Here is a 23,362-nt window from a genome sequence, read left to right on the forward strand (position 1 = left end):
AGTGAGGAGTGTGCCTCTTAGTTCAAGTAGACACAAGAGACTAAAAGGGCAGCTTCTGTCTGGAGGTGAGATGGGAAGGCAGAGAGGGTTAGGAACTGGCTGAATGGACATGGGGAATCAGGGGAGGAAAGGAGGAGTGTGCTGTCATAGTATGGGGGGAGCAATTAGTCACATAACAATGTATGTATAAATTTTTGTATGGGAAAAAATTTAAAAAATCCTCCCAACAGTGAAACATTCATATGAAACTTTTAGTTTCTCAAATAAAATCACTCTTGTTATCTAAAGAGGACTATTAAATGACCTTTTAAGACACATAAACATTCTTACAAAGTCTGTATTTTCCTAAATGATCTTCTACTTAAGAGAAACATAAACCAGCTCACTATCTTTAACAATCTCTTAGACTACTGTTGTCTAGAAACTTGAGAATACATGAAAAACATCTCAGCTATTATAGGATCAAAGGTGCCATTTAGATTTCACATATTAAATAGCTACAGTACAGCCTACAATGGCACAAAAACACCTAACACATAAATACTACTTTGTCATTTAGCTAGTCAAAAGTCTGAAAGTAATTTAACTTCGTGTGGTCATTAAAATCCAATAAGTAATTCAAGTATGTTATATAAAGGCAGGTAATTAAAGGCTCAAATAACAATCTAAGATCAAAGACATGAAAATAAAGGCTGACAATTTTGTGTTTCCCCATCTTTCATTTCCATGGTTAGATGTCCGAACCTTGCAGTAGAAAATATAGTTACTACATACAGTTTCCCCAGAAGATAACGAAGCTTCAGAAAATGCATAATGTGTCAAGATCCATAGTTTGCTTCATCAAATGCTTTTCGAGCTCTTATCAATTCTTTGTTCAGGGTAAGCAAGTCTTTAACCCTAGCAAGCTTTCTCTGTCCTTTCACATCAAGAAGTTGATATCTTCAGCTTGTACTTGACCTTGTCGTCCAACTGACACTGCCTTATGTGTCATTTCAGTGATGAACTCTATGACAAGGCCTTCAAGAATATCTACTGACTATCCTGAACTACAAAAGTAGTTTCCATAGCCACATATGGTTTTAGTCAAGTATACATTTCCACAGTGAGCAAGAACTAACAAATATGTTAATAAAACACTACCCCAAATGCTTATCCTGCCATCAGCTTTTTAAGCAATGCCATTCCTGATACTGTAAGGATTCTGGTCATCCCCAAACCCATACATCATACATCGTAATTCTTTAGAAAAAAAGTCTCTTTGTTTTGCCCTGTCTACCTTCTGTGCCTCCTCCAATTTCTTCATTTTCTTCCTCAAAGGTGGCATCTTCTTCCTCATTTGCCATCCCATCAGTCTGCCAACTTCTTGCTCTACATGGGTTTTCTCGACCAATAATGAGTCTTTTCTTATTATTTGAAAAATCTTCTCTTTGTCTTTGGTGCTCAGAGTTTTATGATGATGTGTTTATGTGAGCATTTTCTTTTATTTGTTGTGCTTCAGACTCATCGTGATCTGAAGCTTCTAGTCTTTATCAATTCTGAGTGACTCTCAGTATCTTATTATCAGTATTATCAGTATTTTAATATTGCTGCTCCTTTATTTTTTCTATGCTCTTCTTTAGTATTGCTTTAGGTATACATTGTGCCTTCTTAAGTCTCTTAACCTCTTAAATCTTTTCCATGTCTTTATTTGTGTTTCATTCCATGTAACTTCTTTATCTTCAGTTCACTAATTTCTGTTCAGGTTTATCTAATATTCTGTGTAATCCATCCAGTGAGTTTTTAATTTCAATGACTATCTTTTACTGTCTGCAAACTCTATTTGTTTCATTTGAAAATCTGCTTGGTCTTTTTTTAATAATGTCCTACACTTTCTCATAGTTAGGATTCCTTTTATGTCATTAATCATTTTAAGTATACTTATCTGACTGTTAATATTATTATGAGAAATTTTTTAGGATGCTCTTCTTGCTCTGCTGATTCAGGCTCATGATGTATTGTTTACCCTTGGGATTGCATATTTATCTTTAATCTTACTTTGTAAGTGGAATCTATGAATCTTCGATTTAAAATTCATACTTCCAAGAGCATTTGCTTCTATTGGATACTATAAGGAGATCAGGAGCATCTAAATCATTTGGTGGGGGGGTTAATTTCTTAGCTTAGGGGATCTAGGATCATGCATACAATATTAATGCAAATCCAAAACATTACTATAGCCAGGCCCATGATTATGAATTCTCAAGAGAATTTTTTTTTATTTCTATCCAGAAGTGGACCTCTGAGACAGATAAATTCTTTATTTGTTTTATTTTATGAGATAATGAGCATTTTTTTTCTTTGTAATCCATGCTTTCACTGACAGTTCTTTGAGAATCTTTACCTTAGTCTGAAGCTACAAATCCAACTCCGTATTTTGCTCTAGCCTCAGACCTCATCCCTAACCTCCATGAAAATGTTAAAACTCAGGACTGTTGGATATTCTGGAGTTTACTATCATAATATTCAGGTTCTTCTTTATTTTTGGTCTTCAGGCATTTCCCTTACTTTCCTGTGACCTCACCTTTGCATTTCAAGAGTTATTTATTACATTTTATCTAGCATTTCTGGTTGTTTTATATGGAAAAGATTTCAAGTTATTTAGACTTCCATGTTTCTGGAAATGGAAGCTTTAATTACTTGTTCAGGGTCTGCTTCTCCATCCAGACTTCAGGATACATGAGAATAGCAACTGTCTATCTTGATCAGAACTAATTTTTGAAACTTAGAAGACTGCCTAGCACAAGAAGGTGCTTATTTAATACTTGCTAAATAAATATTAAATTGTACCTAGAGTGAATATTAAGCCAACATTGGCAACTTAGATAGGAGGAGGAGGCCTACGGTGAAAAAAAAAAAAAAAAGACTCCACAAACAGAAATGTGAGAGCATCAAAAACAAACTTGCCTAATGCACATTATTGTCTAAATACAGTCCACAAAGGCAGCCAATTTCAGGAGGAAGTGGTTTACATGGTCATTTACATGGAAGGAAGTAGAAATTATCTAGGTTCTAGGTAATTATAGCCCTTAATTAAAAAAAAAAAAAAACAAAGCTCACTGTAAGGAATGTGTCTGATTAATTGAAATGAGAAATAACATCTTAACATACAACTACGAAAGTTAAAATTTGCTTTTGTAGGCAGATGAATAGGTCCAGATACCAAAAAATTAAGTTTAGTCTCTCACATAAATATGGAATCCTAACTCTTTATAAATTTGTTTAATGAGAAGAGTTTTTTAAAATATTTCTGAAGTTTAATAATAGCTAATATTTATAGTGTACTTACTATATGCTAGTCAAGTTTCCCAAAAGTTTTGCATATATTAATTTATATAATCTTCATAATAACCCATTTTACATATGAGGAAACTTAGATACAGAAAATATAAGAAACTAAAATCACTTACCCAAAGTTACATAGTAAATAGCAGAGCTGGTATTCAAACTCTGGCATACTGACTTCAAAGCCAGGCTATACTGCATGATGGGTATAGTGTACTTGGATTGAAGTCAGATTTGTGGGGTAGCATTGTGATATATCATTACATGTGCAAACACTGTTATCTGAATCTGCTCAAAGTGAAACTCCTCTATTTTTTTAAAAAGGCTTAATCAAGAGGAGCATATAAATATAACAGCAGAAAATTATCACGGTTATATATTTTTTAATATCTTAATGGTTCACAGGCAAGGTGGTAATGGCGTGATAGCAGACGTTGTCATGAAGTTTCGATTCACTAGAAGTAACAATGGAGCATCCTTGAAAAGCAGAATTGAGTCTGTTTTACACCAAATGCTGAATAACTCTGGAAACTTGGAAATAAGTCCTTCAACCGAGATAGCATGTAAGTGTCATTTTATATGCCACTTTATTTCAATATATCCATCAATTTTACCAATTCTAATTCACATTTTAATTTAATTAGAGGCTGATTTTTCTTTCCTTGCAATTAAACTTTATGAAAATAATGTATTACTAGTCTAGATATAACACATAATTCTAATACAAAACATTCTAAGATTTAAATAATTTAACATTCATATAATAAATTTTATTTGCTAAAAATTCTTTATTAATTATCCTTCCCAACACTTCTTGTGAGGGATGTTACTGTTGGATGTTTAATTTGTGAATATATGCTATTGGAAGGGTAAATAACTGTTCAAGGTCCATGAACATTTACTTAATGATCCACCTCACCCAACATAGGACCTGGTGTATAATTGAAGGGTACTCAATAAATGTAGAATAACGAAGGAAATTTGAAAATGTGTCAGCTCCTCTCTGACTCCTCTCTAGGTCTCTCTGAAAATCCCCTTTACTTCTGCCTATCTTGAATGTATTACCATTTTTCCCTATTGCTACCAACCTGGTCGAAGCCAATATCACCGCTCACTAATACTCTGTTAATAGCCTCCTTACTACTCTCTTTACATCTTTTCTTGGCTGCTTCCATCTATTGACCACATATCAAAGAGATATTTTTAAATACAAATATAATCATGCTTAAAAGCTTCCTATGGCTTCCCATAATGTAAAATTTATAAAACCATCACTTGTAAGCAGGATACCATATTTCCTGGTTTGCCAGGGCAGTCCCAGTTCATAACAATTGTCTAAGAACCATTATTAATACTGCTCCCTTTCACTGTAAAAAAAACCTTAGTTTGGACAATAAATGGTATGTCTGCTCTACCTAAAACTCTTCATGATCTTGTTCATACTTACCCCTGCAGTCACTTATTGTAGCACTCTCTTCCTCATTCATCATAATCTGACCACATTTTCTTTTTCTCCATCTTCCAAGCTCCTTCCTGCCTCAGAGGACTTTGCATACATTGTTCCAGTTTCTTATAATAACTCCCAAATCACTGGCTTGCATCCTTCATTTCTCAGCTGAACCATTGCTTTCTCAGGGAAACTCTCTGATTCTCATTACTGAGTTATTTACCTGTGTCCTTCACAGCATTTATCACAATTGAAATTGCAAATTTTTGTGTAATTTTCATATTGTCTTCATCACTACTCCATAAACTTCATAAAGTCAAGAACCAGTCTCCTTGTTCAGCCTACAGTCCTTCTGCCACCCAGTACCTAGTATATAGGAGATGATCAATACATATTTGTTGTAAGACTAAAAGAAAGGAGTTACTTAATATATGCATAGAATTAATGGACACTTGTCCAACTTTGTCAAGTACTGATAGTTTAAAGACACAATCCCCTCATAATAAGCTCGAGGTTAAAAGGATACTAGTGGTTCTCATACTGGGCTGGTATTCAATCAGTATGTATGAGTTTCCACAATACTAGTTGCTAAAATATTGAAATACTTTCCTATTTGTTGGTAAACTAGGCCTACAAAGTGTTTCCTCAGCCCTTCCAAATCCTTCCATCCTCTATCCTGGACTCCTCCATCTGCAACTAAAGAGTTAACATTTGGCACAGCTACAACCTCCAGGACACTATTCCAGCTCCATAGCCTGCTCCCTCTTTCTAACTAGTTGATTCCAGTGCCATCCAGTTTTTTAAATAAATGAGAATTACCTCGGCTCCTACACAATTAAGGAATTCTTCCAAAAACACTTCCCAAGCGCTTGTTATTTGTTTAGCATTGTGTTAACCAATGTGGGGATACAACAGTAGCATAAAAATGGTCTTCACCCCAGGAGCTCATAATCTGGTTGAAGAGAAAGATATCCCAACACAAGAGTGTTGACAAACAAGAGAGCACATGATCAAGTGCCAAATATGGAGCACAGACAATAACCACTATAGAAATCCAGGAAAGGAAAATACCAAAGTGCTTGTGATTTCTCAGCAAAAGCTTCATGAAGGAGGATGGACTTTGACTTTAAAAGATGAGTAGGATTTCCATATTTTGAAAAGAAAAAAGAAATACTGCTAGTGATGGAGAGCTTGAGAAAAGACAAATAGTCTATAATAAACACAATGCTTTTGCAGAACAAGTAAGAAAGGGGCCTGCGGGAATGACTGGTTTGCATTGTCATTATCCTCATCACTGTCAGCAAAACACCTAATATTTACTGAGCACTTACGATTTTTTATGCATGGTTTTAAGTTTCTTGTATTTTTTTTTTTCATTTCCTCCTCACAACAACCATATTCCATAAATACTTGTATTATCCTCAGTTAGAAGAGTTAGACAACTGTCCAGGGCCACAGTCCATATGTGAGGAAGTCTGTATGTGAACAAGCTCTCTCTTGCTCAAAGAATGAAGAGTGGAGTGGACAGCTCTTTTTATTTCTTCAAAAGGATTATTTGGGTCGATGGAGGCATGCAAAGCAAATGTGATACCCAAAACTTGTGAAATTTCTAGCAGGAAATAAGGTTGCCTAAAATGATTTTCCCAAAAGCATGAAAACCTGTTTGAGAGATTTGGGTTTATCTTATAGAAAACGAGAAGTCACTAAGAGATATCAAGCAGGGAAGGATATGACATAACATATACTTTTAGAAAAATTAGCCTGGCAAAATAGAGGTGGAGGAATTGAAAAAGTGCAAGAGAGGAAGGAGCGGACACAGGTTGACAGTATAAATGACAAATGATGAAAGCATGATCTAAAGTAGTAGCAAAAGGAACGGAGAGGAAGAAGTAGATGGTGCTCAGCTACCACTATGACTGTTCAGATGAGGGCCATAATAGATGGACCCTGATAGATTGAGAGAGAAACACAGAACAGAACTCAAATTTTTAAAAAGTCAGACTTACTGGACCAGTTGAGACTGGAAGACTCCCTAAGACTATCACCCTGAGATACTCTTTAAACCTTGAATCAAAACTATCCCGAGGTCATCTTTTAGTGAAATAACAGATTGGCACACAAAATAGACGGTCAGCAAAAGAGAGGAAGACCCTCCACAAGATGGACTGACACAGTGACTTCAACAATGGGCTCAAACACAGCAACGATTGTAAAGATAGCAAAGGACCTGGCAGTGTTTCGTTCTGTTGTACACAGGGTTGCTATGAATTGGAACTGACTCGACGGCACCAAAAACACAATCACAACAACACACAAAATAGAGCATAGTATCCATGAAGATGATGCTCCATTAAAACACCATCTATATGAAACCAAAAGGTCAACAATTACTCTAGAGCAAAGATGAGAAGATAAAGGGGCAGGGAAACTAGAGTAGTGGAAATGGAACAACCAGAATGCAATTAAAGAGAATGCTGACATACTAATGTCACTAATGTCACTGAACAATTTATGTAGAAAATATCAAATGGGAACCTAATTTTCTGTATAAAGTTTTCACTGAAAACACAATAAATTATAAATTAAAGAATGTGTGGGAAGAATGGGGCAAATTCAAGGACTATTTAGGAGCTAGAAGGCACAGAACCTGGAGACCAATTAAATGTGGAAATAATGAGAAAGGAGGAATTGGAGATAATTTCAGATTTCAAGTCACTTACTAAAGGAAGGAATATAATGTCAGCAGCAAATTTTGGATAAAATTTTATGACATTGAGTTTGACATGGCTGTAGGACATGCAGAGAAAACTACCCTATAAGCAGACCTTAAATTGGAATAGACAGACCTTTGCTATCTAATACTGAGTTTCTTTTCCATTTTATCCCATCAATTCCCTACGATGAATGCAATCTATGCTCTTGCTCTACTGACTTTATTTCTCTACAAACAGTCTTACACCTTTATGCATTTGCAGCCACTATCTTCCACCTGGAATGCCTTTCACCTCCTCCATCTGCCTGAAAAATTCCTTTTAGGTCTTCAAAATCCAGCTAAATTATTATTATTATTTCCTTCATGACAACTTCTGTGATTCTCTCAGATAACATTAATTACTCTCTGGTTTTGTCTCTCCACTTTGCATTTACATTTATTTGGATGATTCTTTGATGAATTTCTGTCTGTAAATTATGTAAGGGTTAACAAAACCAAGCCCATTGCCACTGAGTCAATTCCAACTCACAGCAACCCCATGTGTTACAGAGTAGAACTGTTCCATAAGGTTTGCTTGGCTGTAATCTTTATGGAAGCAGATCATCAGGCCTTTCTTCTGTGGCACCATGGGGTGGGGGTTCAAACTACTTTAGGGTAGTAGTCGAGCACAAACTGTTTACATAATCCAAGGATCTTTGTAAGGGTCGAGTTGATTCCAACTCACAGCGACCATATAGGACAGAGTAGAACTCCCCCATAGGGCTTCCAAGGTGCAGCTGGTGGATTCGAACTGCCAACCTTTTGGTTAGCAGCCAAGCTCTTAACCACTGCACCAAGAGGGCTCCTTTGTAAGGGTACGGCCCCTATATTTTGTTAACGGCACTCAGAATAGTACCAGTAGATATAAAACATTCATCATATCGTGTCACAATGACTTGCTTATAATTTTTGTCTTCCCAACTAAATTGACTGACTTGAGAGGAGCGATATCTTTCAAATATTTGAAGAAGAATTAAAGCAAGAGTACTTAAACTTCATTTAGCATGCATTCAAATAAATTGGGGGGAGATTTCAGGGCCTATTCCTTAGAGATTCTTTCAGCAGTTCTGACATGGAATCTGGGAATGTGCCGTCTAGCAAGCCTTTCCCCTGATTTTGATTCTTGTTATCTGAGTACTACACTTTGAGAAATCAATGTGAAATGATGTACAGTCCTTCTTGTACTGATTTTATTCTCACACTTCTTTTTAACACCAGCACTTACTGATCAAGATGCTGCAGATATTTTCACGAAAGGTAAGTTTTAAAATTATTTCGGAAGTGTGGTTTACCAAAATATAAAGAGTAAAATATGCAAGCCCATTGTACTCTTTGCCAATTGGTTTACAGCATTTTTCAAATTCTCTGTTTCCTTACTTATCTTATGACTGGTTTTCTGTCAATTATTTAAGTTAGGGTCTTGAAGTCTATTTCTTTTTTCAATCCTGTCAATGTTTGCTTCACATATTTTGGGGCTTTGTTGTTAAGTGTGTATATGTTTACAACTGTTATATCTTCTTGATTCGTTGAACCTTTTATCAATGAATAATGTCCTTTGTCTCTTGGAAACTTTTTAAAGTTAAAAAGTCTTACAATAATATAGCTACCCCCAACTCTCTTTGGGTTACTATTGGCATGGAATATCTTTTCCCATCCTTTTACTTTTAACCTCTTTGTGTATTTCTATCTAAAATGAGTCTCTTGTAGACAGTATGGAGTTGGAGATGGACTTTTTTTTTAATCCATTCTGCCAATTTCTGCCTTTTAATTGGAAAGTTTAATCCACTCACACTTAGAGTAATTACTAATAAGGACTTACTTCTGCCATTTAGCTATTTTTTTTTTTTTTCCTGTAGGTCTTATATGCTTTTAGTTCTTCAGTTCCTCCATTACTGCTTTTTATTTTGTATTTAGTTTATTTTTTGTAGTGTATCATTTTAATTCCTTAATTTCTTTTTCTGTATATTCTTTAGTTATTTTCTTAGTGGTTACATTGCTGATTACAATGAACCTCTTCAGCTTGTAACTATCTAGTTTGAATAATACCAAATTAGTTTCAATAGTATTCAAACATTTTGCTCTTATGTATCTCCATCCCTCCCTCTTTATATTGTTATTGTCACTGATTACATCTTTGCACAATGTGTGCTCACTTAGATTTATAAATATTGTTTTAAGCATTTGCCTTTTAAATAATATAGGAAAAATAAAAGAGGAGATACAAACCAAAAGTACAATAATACTGAATAATACTGGCTTTTATATTTACCTATGTAGCTACCTTTACAAAGATGGATTGTTCTGAGAGATATTGCTGATCCCATTGCCACGGAGCGATGTCTAGATTTTTCCCTCCTTTTAGAAGAGGGAGGAAGTAACAATAGCCTACCCCCCACTCTGCACTCAAGCTTGTCCTCATGAAAATTTTCTTGGCAGCTTTAGGAAACATGTCTTGCTCTAGTTCTGTGGTGGCATTTCTGTACCTTGTAAATTATGTTTGTTGACACCATTTATGTGGCTTCTCCTAACCAGAACAGCTTGCTTAGTTGTGGATTCAGGTTAATCATAAGGTGTAATAAAAAATTTATATATAAAAAGTCTTGTCAGTTTTGGTCTGTAGCCTGAAGGGAGTTGCTACTTTTAAATGCCATCCTATATATTCTTTGGCTAGGACAGCAGAAATATAATCCCTAAAAACAACTGTTTACTTCTCTGGCCGATAGTATACAGTTAGAAAATAGTTCATTACACACGGATATCTGACCTATTTTGAATACAAGTGATTTTACACAGTGATGCTACCTCTATGGATGTTTTTCAACTTCTTTACATATTTAATTCATACTTCTTTTTAATAAAAATGTGCTTAAGTAATTTACTAAAGAAATTTGGGGAATGCAGCAAAGAAACCTTTCTTCTGTGTATATTCCTGATGGAAGATTGACCCTCCTCTATATGGAAAGTTTGATAGAAAAAAATTCCTTTGGGTAATTGTCCTATAGAAGCAGGGTCACTAATCTAAATAGAAATTGTTGGTGATGGTTTACCTCTAATTTCTTGGTACTAGATTAAATAAGCACCATAGGAGTGGAGGATGAGAAGAGTTGAGTAATCAGCCCACCAGATCAGCTCTGGACGTTGGAGTCGTCATGCGCTTTCTTAAGTCTTTTAAATAAACCTCGTCTAGATTCTTGAAGCCCTCACTAACCCTGGATGATACATTCTGGACAGAAAGCAACTCCTTTTTAAGAGGACGTTTGATAATATAAGTCAATTCTGGAAGTGGCCTGGAACCTCCATGATGAAATTGAATATCACTAAAAAGTCCTTTAGACAAGAGTAGTGGTCTTCAAACTATATTGTGCATACAAATCACCAGAGCATCTCATTAAAATACAGTTGCTGGTTCATTCCCTGGTATGGATCCTGAGAGTTAGCGTTCTAACAAGCTCCTTGGTGATGCCCAAGTCCACAGATTACACTTTGAGTGGCAAGACTACAGAAAAGAAAGAAATTCCCCAGGGAACCTGTGGCATGAGCTGGTACATCCAGCACTGACCTATCTTAAATTCCACTCATGAGGAATTTCAAAAAATTCTGAATCTGCTCCAGATTTTGAAGCCCAAATGCCAAATAACGTTCAGAAATCTTCTCAAAAATGCAGTCCATAGGCCCTAGTAGTCACATACGCACTTTAAAAATACAACACATTGATAATACTTTTGGAAAGTCTAGCATATCCTGGGGAAGAACATATTCCTGCATATGTGGCAGTTGGGGGTGAAGGAATATGGAGTGTGGAGAAGGATGAGGCAAGAGACATGAAAGAAACTAATGATGTGGAAACTCTTGTAGCATCTCCCAAATGCAAATGAATCATGATCTTCCCAGTACACTAATGCACTTTTTTCATTAGAATGTGGGGCCCGTCCAGACCTAATCACACTGTCCGATGAGAGAATCATAGGAGGCTCTCAGGCTGAGGAAGGAGACTGGCCATGGCAAGTCAGTCTACATCTCAATAATGTTCACCACTGTGGAGGCATCCTGATCAGTAACACATGGATCCTGACAGCGGCTCACTGCTTCAGAAGGTGAGCTACCTGCCATTTGTGAACAGCTAGGATAAACATGTACATGAGAATTCTACCCACTACCCCCAGGACTGAAGCCCTGGTGGTGCAGTGGTTAACAGCTCGGCTGCTAACCAAAAGGTCAGCAGCTGGAATCCACCAGCCACTCCTTGGAAATCCTATGGGGCAGTTCTACTTTGTCCTACAGGGTCACTGTGAGTTGGAATTGACCAGGTGGCAATGGGTTTGGTTTTTTTTGTTTACCTCCAAGACTAAACATGATTGGATTGAGCCAGAAATAACACAATTCAAAAAATTAATGAGCCATTTCTTCCTATCAATGATAGTAAAATTATCATATTTCCTTCAACTTGGCAATAATTTACTGTTATTTCTCTGTTCCGGGTAATAAACCCATTGCCATCAAGTTAATTTTGACTCATAGCGACCTATAAGTTGGAATCGACTCGATGGTAAAGGGCTTTTACATTAGCTTATTTAATCCTATTAATAACACTAAGACATAGATAGTAATATTGTCCCTAATTTGACAAAAAAAAAAAAATGAGGCTTAGAGAAGTTCAGTAAATTTCTTAAGTTTTCATAGCTAGTATTTAAACATTCTGACACATAAACCATTGCTCTTCACCATGATGCTACCATATTACCTGGAACAGAGAAATAATAGTAAATTATTGCCAAGCTGAAGTAAAAATGATAATTTTGCTATTGTGGATAAGAAGAAACGGCTCATTAATTTTTAAAATTGAATTATTTATGGCTCAATCTAATCATGTTTTCAAAAAATTATTGCGTATCTACCATGAGCACAGTGTACGTATTATAGCTACTAATATAAAGTACGGCCTCTGCTTTCAGGGAGCTTACATTCTAACGTTGGAGGTATACATGCACAAAAATAATGATCGATTACAGTGAGTGCCATACATAAAATGAATTTGAACAATTTAGAAGGCTACTGCTAAGACTAGGGTACTAAGCTGCTAGTGGTGAGTAGGTTGCAAAATCTTATTCTATTGGTATAAAGAAAGAGTCGTATTGCTCAGGAAAGGATTTCTTTAGACTTCAGCATGATGAAAACCTGTTAGGTTCAGACCTATGTTATTCGTGGGGCAACCTAGACCCCAACAGTTGTTTTCTAATGGAACTAAACTCAAAAATTCACTCAGAATAGTGATGGTGAACTGAACTCAGTGTGCCCCTGATCATATATCTATTCTCTTAGACTCTTTCAATAACTCACCATCTAAAATCCAACCTCCTTACCAGTGTCTAAAGCCTTTCACAGACAGATCAATCTAGACTTATTTCTCAAAGCATGAATCCTGAGCTTCAGCCACACAGCATTATTCTTTTCCCCTGGACTCTACCTGCACTTTCCCACCTATGAGCATTTGCTCAATCTGTTTCCTCTCTCTGAAATGTTAATGTCCCTTCCAAATCTCCATCTCTTCCTATTGGAATTCTATTAAACTTCTACGGTTTCAAAAGAAATCTTCCGCAGATTTGAAGGCATTACCTCATAACATGGAGCCCTGGTGACACAGTGATTAAGAGCTTGGCTGCTAACCAAAAAGTCAGCAGGTGGAATCCACCAGCCACTCCCTGGAAACCCTATGGGGCAGTTCTACTGTGTCCTATAGGGTCGCTATGAGTCGGAATCAACTCAATGGCAATGGGTTTGGTTTGCACCTCATAATACAGTGCTTGTTACAAAAGTATTTGTTAAATTAAATTAAGAAGGCGTAAAGGTTAACAAGACTAGTGCATAGTTTTTGGAAATACAAAAGTTTTAGGAAATCCTAAATTATTCTGAATGTTTCTTATGGCTTTCTTATAATTTGACACTTTTAAACACAGTGAATAAATTTGAAATTTATTCCAAAAGATGTTCCAGAGTTAGCAAATTTCTGATTCATTGCTATGTCTCAGGTAATAAAATATATAGACAATTTCAATTTTCATTGCCACCTAAAAGGCCAATCAGAAGGAGTGGCACTAATTTATTTCAATCTCCTTGGAGTGTGGGAACCAGAAACATTAATGCCTGGACTCGGCTGGCACTTAACATAACCAGATATGCATAGAAACAGTACTCTTCTGATGCTATTCAGACCCAAACACAAAAACCTAAATAAAGAATATAACTATATTGAAAACGACAGCTATAAACATCACTAATAGTTACAAAAGAAATCCATGATTTTAAAGTCTTGGAACACTTCTGAATTCTGCTTCCTCAAATCCTTTGAGTCACTACCAAGATTAATCCACTAGAGCTAACAAACCACATGAACTATATATGAGCATCCTCCCTATAGATTCCCAGCTTCACCCGATAGGCACTGAGAACCTATCAAGGAGGGTTTCTTTGGGGCATGACCAGCCCTACATCAAGATACACAGAAGTGATAAAGCCCTCTTAGGGAGGGCTGTTGAATTAATTGTCACCTCTTTTGTGAAGCTTTCCCTAATGCACTCTTCCCTACTCAGACTGTCTTCCCACAGAAATGTGCTTATCTATCTTGAACAGTAGTCTCTGTGATTTATTATAGCTTATTTCTCTCTATCAGTCTCCTCCACAAGTGTGTGGAGCTCCTCAAGGGTAGAGATCATAAATTACTTATGTTTTTTATTCCCAGAGACTCATACTATTCTTCATACAAATAGACACTTAGTAATGGCTTGTTGAACTACAATTAATGAAAATAACAGCTATCTTTATTGGGTGCTTACTTTGTACCAAGCATTGTGCTTGACACACTTTACTTGCCTCAATTTATACTTAAAGCTATGTGAGAGGGTATTATTAATCACATTTTTCACATAAATAAACTAAGAATTAGCAAGATTAAGTAACTTGCCCTAAATAACACTACTACTATGTGGTATGTTGTTGTTAGTTGCCACTGAGTCAATTCCAACTCGTGGTGACCAACTCATGGTATAGCCAAAATTTAAATCCAGATCTAGCTGGTTCTAAAACCGTGCCGTTATTCATTTACTCGAAAGAAGAGAGGAATAGAAAAAGGAAGTGAGGGAAGAAGGAAAGAAAGAAGGGAAGAAGAGAAAGAAGGGTCCCTTTAGAATCTTCACAATATAACTTTAATACAGGAACAATTTTCTGTAAAGATCCTGAGTAAAAGAAATTGAATGTAAAATCATGGGTTTGCTTGTTTTTAAATATTTTTCCTTTAAAATTTTTAATGAGGGTTCACTCTTACACAAACTACTGTACTTTTAAAAGTTTCTTGGACATACAATTTTTATTTTCTGTATCAATTCGCTATCCAAACTCCAAAATACTCTTCAATTGTTATTTTGTTACATTTTGTTTTTATTCAACCTTAGGAGCAATGTTGAGCTAATCAACTCTCCAGTTCACAGATCCTTATTTTCCTCAGTATGTATGAGGCCTTTCTCTCATTTTATTTTTTCTCTTGCCATTCTGGGCCCCACTTCCAACTGCCCACCTTGCACAGATCTCACACTAATACATTTAGATATGTCTTTAAAAATACATGAACCTGAAAAACCTATAATGTTGTTTTTGTGTGGATATGCTCTTAATTTATATAACTAGCATTGTAGTATAAATCTCATTGTTTTTTACTGTTTTCACTCAACTCCGCAAATTTTCATCTGGTCCACTGGCACATACTATTCCATAGCATGCATCCACCATATTTCCTTCATCCAACTAGGTTGCTCCAACTTCCCAATGCCACAAAGAGTTTATACAAACATAAATCTTCATATATGTTTCTTTATAAACCTTCAGGAATTTCTTTGAGATATGTACCGAGAAGTACATAGGCAGTCTGCTAAATACTTTCCAAAAAGACACAATGCTTCCCAGAAGGGTTATAACAGTTTACATCTTCATCCATAATGCAAAAGAAATCTAATTTCTTCTCCTCCTCACCAGCATTTAGTTTTATTCTCCTTTCTAATTTTTATCATTCTCATGAATATAAATTAAAATCTCATTATTGTTATAATTTGCATTTCTCAGATTATTAGTGAGTTTGAGTGTCTTTTCATATATCTATTAGCTGTTTGGACTTCCCCTCCCATGAACTCCCTATTAACATTCTTTTTCCATTTTATAATGGTTTTCCTATCCTTTTATTTTGGGTTTACAGAAGTTTTTTGTATATTATACAAGAATTTTAGACATCAAACATTGCGAATATTTTTTCATGGTTTCTCACTCATCTGCTAAACTTGTCTATGGTGTGCTTAATTTTTATTTAGTTAAATCAACTCATTTTTTAAACTTAGGATTTATGTTTTGAGAGTTGATCTGAAAAGTAACAACTCCTAGACCACAAAGATAATGCCCTACTTTCTTTTTTCCTACTTTTTTTATGTTAGTGTTCTCTCTCCTCTCTCTATATATATACATATACACACACACATAGTTATGTATGCATGTATGCATGTATATGTGTATGTATATATAGATTGTATATAATATATATGATATATGATAAATATCAAAATTTTCAACATGCATTACACTTACTACAGAAAAATCATTCATCCATTAACAAGACAAAGATGCCCCTTATCACTACTACTATTTAAATGGAGCTTGTGGCTAAAGGCAAGGAAAGAAGAAAGAAGGATTGGAAGAAATGAGTCAAAACTAAAATCGTCATTATTTCAGATTTGTTAATTGCTTAGAAGAGAGAGTTTAGGAAAGGGAAAAATCAAAGAGGAGTTTTGCTCTATGCTAGTGGTCATCAAAGTGGCAGAAAATCCTCATTGGAATAGAAAAGTACCAAGAAATTCATTATCCAAAACATGTTTTCTACAATTTTTTTGCTTTTTTAGACAAATGATCATTCATTCTGCCATAAGAGTTAAACCCATTTACTAGCTTGTAATTCAGGAATATATAGCAAAGAGATGCCAATCAAATAGTTCCAGATTGGGAGAAGGGAGGAGGTGGTAAACATGTAATCCATATATTTGAAATGCTCACAATTCTGTATTTAAATAACATGTTTTCATATTTTTTAGCTACTCTGATCCTTATCCATGGACTGTCACCTTTGGTCTTTCTACAACTTATCCTAAACAGAGAATAAGCGTAAGGACTATTATAGTCCACAACAATTATAAATCTGAAACTCATGAAAATGATATTGCACTTGTACAACTTAACAAAGGAGTCACCTTTACCAAAAATATCCATAGTGTGTGTCTCCCAGCAGCTACCCAGAATATTTTGCCCGGTTCTACTGCTTATGTAACAGGATGGGGATCTCTAACATATACTGGTGAGTTTCTCGGGAAAAATAAAACAAAAACAACAAAAAAACACTGTTATTTTTTATTAAACACACTTTTAAATTAGGGAACATCTGGAGGACAGGTTATATGGACAGAATCATCCTATATTTTGGTCAGCCTAAATTCTGTTTATCCCTGAGTTCCCTCAGCAACGCAAAGCAATGCCCCTAGAAACCATGGAGATTTTCCAAAAATAGTCAAAGTAAGTGTAAGAGAAAATGATTAAGATATTCTTTAATGATCATAGTTACAGATCCAGAGACTCTCTAGCACTCAAATGACTCCCCTATTAAAAAAAGGATTTGGATATACAATTTAAGGGTGTTTACAGCATTAAAGTATTCTGAAATGAAATGAATCTTGCCTCTAGGACAATGAGATGGATTGACACAATAGCTAAAGCAATGGACTCAAACACAGCAAGATCATGAAGATGGTGCAGGACCAAGCAAAGTTCTGTTCTGTCATCTAATAAGGTCGCTATGAGTTGGAGCCAACTCGAAGGCACCTAAAAACAACAATTAGGGCAAGGAATTCCATGTGTACATAAGTATTGCTTATGCTTCTTTACTGACTGAAACTAATAAAAATAAAAGGGAGGGCAATTTGAAGAGAGCTAAGGGGAAAATCAGAGTATCAACCAGAGAGTGGAAAGGTGGTACCAACAATTTCCACAGCTTTTTACCCATGTTGTAGATTGTCTCTCCGAGGAATAATACAAAGGCTTAATTGCCCTAGAAAATATGTCTGTATTTTCACTACCCAGAGAAATCTGGTATAGGAAATAGAATCTGTACCAATTATGGAAAACTATAGCAGTGCCAATTTTGAAAAATATCAACTTAAAATAGATTGGTCCTTTAGCCTGAAACCAGACTGTTTTCTCTTTTGCTGCTACATTAAATGATATTCAATATGTAATTTTCCAATTTAAAGTTGATCAATGGATAATTTAAATGCTACTGGTCAATTTTAACATAGCAAATTTCTTTCATTTCCCTCAAGCTCTAAGGAGCCCTGCATCAGAAAGCTATGGCAAAAAGAGAAAAACTGATCTATGTAAAGCAGTTATCCTTCTCTTCTATGTGAACCTTTGCCTGGAAGAAACACCTAAGAACATATTCAATAGCCTTTCTTGATGAACAAGGAATAATGTTTGGAGTACATTTTTTCCTTCCCATATTCACCATGTTGTTGTTGTCAGGTGCCATCAAGTCAGTTCCAACTCATAGTGACCCTATGTACAGCAGAACAAAACACTGCCCAGTCTGGCACCATGCTCACAATCGTTACACCTGAGCCCATTGTTGCAGCCACTGTGTCAATCCATCTTGTTGAGGGTCTTCCTCTTTTTCACTGACCCTCTACCAAGCATGTGTCCTTCTCCAGGGACTGATCCCTCCTGGTAACATGTCCAAAGTATGTGAGCCATAGTCTCGCCATCCTTGCTTCTAAGGAGCAATATTCACCGTAGAGTCATTAATTTATATTTCCTGATGTCCATTTCCTTTCTGATTTCACATTCGACAGGCAACACAGTTACAGATCTACGGCAAGCGAAAGTTCAAATAATAAGCAATGATGTCTGTAACTCACCAGCTAGTTACAATGGAGCTGTTTTGCCTGGAATGCTGTGTGCTGGAGTTCCTGAAGGTGGAGTAGATTCCTGCCAGGTAAGTCAAGATAACATATCAATGTCATCATCCAAGAAGTTTGTAAGCACTTATTAGTATGTGATCTTATAATAGACATAAAGCTAACACAGTTAAAATATTTAGCCCTGATCCTCTACTATCTAGATTCTGGAGATAAAATTCTTACATGAAGTTGATCTATCATGAAAACTAAATTTTGACAAGTAGAATTGTAAAGTGGCCATGCATACAAGCTCAAGAATTAGACGCACCTAGATTTGAATTCTTTAACCTCTATAATCAATTTTCTTAGAGAAAATAATAGTACCTAACTTTTTAGGTACTATTAATTATTAAATGAAGATTAAATACGTCAGGCATGTATACATAAGCAACAAAGAAATCTCTCCTATTTCTATTTTTGTTAAAACAAGACCATGATTACTGGTATTAATAACTTTAATCTCAAACTTTTAACAACTATGTAGGTTTAAATAAGAAAATAATCATTCATTAAAAGTCAGACAATCATTAAATTTTAAAATATAAATATAACTGAACATTAGCACCTTGAAGGTAGAAAATTTATGAAAAAAGTCGTAACAGCTCCCATAGTTGTGAAAAAGCACAAATGGAAAAACATTAGAATAACAATTTAGCTCTAGCCTATAGTTTTTCAAGCAAATATAAAAAAGGAAACAATAATTATGAAATTTTCACTCTATAGTAATTAGAATAAAAAATTTAATATTAAAATTTTTTATCAAATTATCTGAACTGAATTGATGTGTTTAAGCCTTTCAGTAGGTTTTGTTCATATGTCTGAAAGCCAACCTCAAACCAAACACATTGTTGCTGAGTTGATTCCAACTGACAGTGACCTTATAGGACAGAGTAGAACTGCTCCATAGAGTTTGCAAGGCTGTACTCTTTACAGAAGCAGACTCCCACATCTTTCTCCCATGGAGCAACTGGTGGGTTCGAACTGCTGACCATTTGGTTAGCAGCCAAGTGCTTAACCACTGCACAACCAGAGTTCCTTAACCCAACCCCATATAGTAACAAAAATGACTACTTAGTGTAAGAAATTAAATTTTCTTATAGCCAGGAATTAAGTAAAATCAATCTGTTTGTATTGAGGAATCTGCTGTTGCTTTCCTGGGTAAACTGTATGCAGAAATATAAGGTTTACTCTTTCTATCAAATGTTACTGACTTCCATATTTAGTCTTCATATTCTTGGGAAAGTGGATAATACTTAAATAGTTTGTGCAAAGAACCTAATCTATAAGCACTTTCCCTAAAATGAAGCATTATTATTGACTGCAAGTTGTGTGTGATTGGAGGGGAATTGTTTCTCAATTTTCAAAATACTGTTAATTACCCACTCTGCCCTTTACTCCCTGTAAGTGGAGATATATCTGTGGTAGGGAATGCTCTTGATCTCCTTCTCAATCCTCTTTTATTGCTAGCCCTCTAACAGCAAATTGTCAAGTTTCATGGCAGTTTTCCAAAGAATTCACCTATCAAATAATCAACACACTTCTACACTAATAATTCTAGATCTAACAGCATTAGTTGAAAGAGACTTATGAGATTTAAAAGGGTGTTACTCATGCCTTACTCACTTATGATGCCCCTTATCTGCTGTGTATACAAATTCTGCTCTTCCTTCAAGCCCAGTTCAGTAATAGTTCATCATGAAGCCTTGCCTATGTGTTCCACTCCAGGCCTTATCAATTTTCCTCTGAAATACTATAATGCATACAGTTTGTGCCTCAAAAAAAATAGTACTTTTTACAAGTTCTTATGAGATCCTATTTGTTTCAGTTCATTGTTTTTCTTCATTCATTCAAATAAAATGTATTAATCAGTTTTTATGTGACAGGCACTGTGCTAGCACAATGCACAATACACATTCCCTCACTCAGCAAGGCTATAGTCTAGAAGAAAGGACAAAGCTCAAATGCCTGCAGACAGGCAGTAAAGCTGCCCAGGTATAGGAAAAATTACTTGGCCCTCATTGTTTAATATTTTCTTGCCCACTCTTGAAAAGACATCATACAGAGAAATTTCTTGCTGTAGAAAAAAACAGCAAAAGCACAATGATGGGAAGGTACTGAGAATTGGTTAACCAGAGCACATATGGACCATCTAAAGGAGGCAAATGCCTCCATCCAGTGATTGCCGTGCAAGTTGGTGATTCACATACTTACCCTTTTCCCCATCTAGACCAGTAATTAAATAGGTATGAGGAGAACTATCTACTAAGAGCAGCCAAATGAATGCCAAACTATTCCAGAGGCACACTTAGTAACAATAGCTGACTTTTATTAGTCCTGATTATGTGCCAGGCTTTGCTTAAAGTGCTTTATATGTTAATTCACTTAAACTCATAAAAACATTATTTACAGATGAGGAAACTGAGGCACAGAGAGCTATTAAATCACTTACTCAAGGTCACATAGCTAATAAATGAAGGAGTCAAGATTCAAACCCAGGCTATCTAACTCTAGAACCCAAAGATAACTCACAGCATTTAAGATTTGTTTCCATAACTAGCTTAATACATGAATAAATATTATTGGTTGGTTGGTTTATTATTATATGGCTGTTAAGTATTTCACAAGGAGTGTTTTAATGGCATATAAATTTCTTTTCCAATACTCACCAAAAGAACAGTTTTCAAGGATATACTATGCATCTGGCACCATGCAGGGTGTTATGGATATGAAGATAAGTGAGGCTTCTAGAAGCTTATTCAGTCAACAGATATTTATTTGGCATATCCTATGGACTAGAAGCTTAGGATACAGCAGTGCACAGAATAACTACATCCCTGCCCAAAAAGAGCTTATAGTCCAACACGGAAAACCGACATTGTACAAGAATCATACACGCACTGAGTGTCACAGAAATGTACAGTTGCTGTAACAAGGAGGGCTAACTATTGAGGGTAAGTTCAAAGAGGCAAAGAAATGTGATTTTATCAAATAATGAATAAAAAGTGATAGAGATACAGGATACGGGAACATAGGCAATCAAAACCAATCCAGCCCAAAGCTGGAGAGGAGCAGGAGTGAGGAGCAAAGGAGCAGGTCAGAGAAGGCTTCCTGGAGAAAGTAAAACCTGGGATGAGTAGAAGTCAAGCAGGCAGTCAACTGAAGGAAGTCTATGAAATGTTATTGTTGTTGTTTGATGCCATGAAGTCAGTTCCAACTCAGTGACCCTATGCACAACAGAATGAAACACTATCTCGTCCTGTGCCATGCTCACAATCGTTGTTATGCTTGAGCCCATTGTTGCAGCCACTGTGTCAATCCATATCATTGAGGGTCTTCCTCTTTTTCGCTGACCCTCTACTTTACCAAGCATGATGTCCTTCTTCGGGGACTGATCCCTCCTGACATGTCCAAAGTATATAAGATGTAGTCTCGCCATCCTTGTTTCTAAGAAGCATTCTGGTTGTACGTCTTCCAAGACAGGAAATGTACTTCTCTCTTTTTCTCAGACTTATTGAAGGAACAACTTGTATACTTGGATAATTCCAGTAATTTTTGTGTGACTTGGTATAATATTTCAATAAGAAATGTCAGGCTGGAATTATTGTTATAATGGATGTTACTTCTTCCTCTGCTACCATAGAAATAAACTCTGAAATGTGTTGGCATTGTCTTCACACTGAATAATCAATCATTCTGTTTTCTTCAGGGTGACTCTGGTGGCCCACTAGTACAACAAGACTCACGGCGGCTTTGGTTCCTTGTGGGAATAGTAAGCTGGGGGTTTCAATGTGGCCTGGTAGATAAACCTGGAGTGTACACTCGAGTGACAGCCTACCGTTACTGGATTGCCCAACAAACTGGGATCTAGCCCGATAAATGTATCTTTGTTGCAAAGTCTGTTTGCAGGTGTGCCTGTCTGAAATCTCAAAGCTTTATTTTTCAGCAGAAACAAACACTGAAGTGCCCTATTTGAACAATCTGTTACATTAACGTGTTTTAATACCATTTAACCTTTCTCTAATATTAAGGATCTTATATTTTCTCAAGGAAACTATATGAATGTTGCATATTACTGTGGCTATGTAAAGGTGAAGGAGCCCTGGAGGTACAGTGGTTAAGCGTTCTGCTGCTAACTAAAAGGTCAGCAGTTCAAACTCACCAGCAACTCCATGGGAGATACATGTGGCGATCCACTCCTGTAAAGATTACAGCCTTGGAAACCCTATGGGGCAGTTCTACCTGTCCTATAGAGTCACTAGAAGTTGGAATCCATTCCGTGGTAATGGGCAGTGGCTTATGTACAGGTGAAACATATTAAACTCATTACAGAATTAACAATTTTATTACAGTTGTGATAAGTGCTCATATTGAGAAAAACAGTATACCTTATATACTCAAGTAGATAGTGATAGTTGTGCAACATTGTGAATGTACTTAATGCTACTAAATTGTACACTTTAAAATAGTTAAAGTATTTTTACCACAATTTTTAAAACAGGAGTGTATACTAGAGGAACCTGGATAAGTATGAAGGGTCAGAGGACTCTTCTGTGAAGAAGTCTCATTAAAGCTGAGTACTGACGGGAGGGTAGAGTTCAGGAAGAAGTGGTAAGAAACCATTCCGTACAGAAAAAGCAGTGTGAGACCAGAAAAATACTACTTATTTGAAATTTCTGTTTACTTAATATTTTACAGGTGTTGTGAGTCCTCAAATTAAATACACAAAATCATTGTACAGTCATATAGAATATTAATTATCCTGTAGGAACTATGATGCCCCCATAGGACTAAGTAATGAATTCCAGACAT

At 35.9% G+C, this 23,362-nt stretch overlaps 1 protein-coding gene across 1 annotated transcript in view; it reads left to right on the forward strand.

Annotated features, from left to right (window-relative positions):
* The window catches only part of TMPRSS11D (transmembrane serine protease 11D), a 58,297-nt gene extending 35,824 nt beyond the window's left edge, over nt 1-22,473 (forward strand). The window contains exons 5-10 of the mRNA XM_023737819.1: nt 3,727-3,884; nt 8,739-8,777; nt 11,437-11,614; nt 16,643-16,902; nt 18,446-18,588; nt 22,260-22,473. Coding sequence (XP_023593587.1) covers nt 3,727-3,884; nt 8,739-8,777; nt 11,437-11,614; nt 16,643-16,902; nt 18,446-18,588; nt 22,260-22,421 — 940 coding nt within the window. The 3' untranslated portion in view covers nt 22,422-22,473. The remainder of the gene's footprint in view (nt 1-3,726; nt 3,885-8,738; nt 8,778-11,436; nt 11,615-16,642; nt 16,903-18,445; nt 18,589-22,259) is intronic.
* Nucleotides 22,474-23,362: the final 889 nt, after the last annotated feature.

Source organism: Trichechus manatus, unplaced genomic scaffold, assembly GCF_000243295.1.
Source record: "Trichechus manatus latirostris isolate Lorelei unplaced genomic scaffold, TriManLat1.0 scaffold00108, whole genome shotgun sequence".
Classification (NCBI taxonomy): Eukaryota; Metazoa; Chordata; class Mammalia; order Sirenia; family Trichechidae; genus Trichechus; species Trichechus manatus.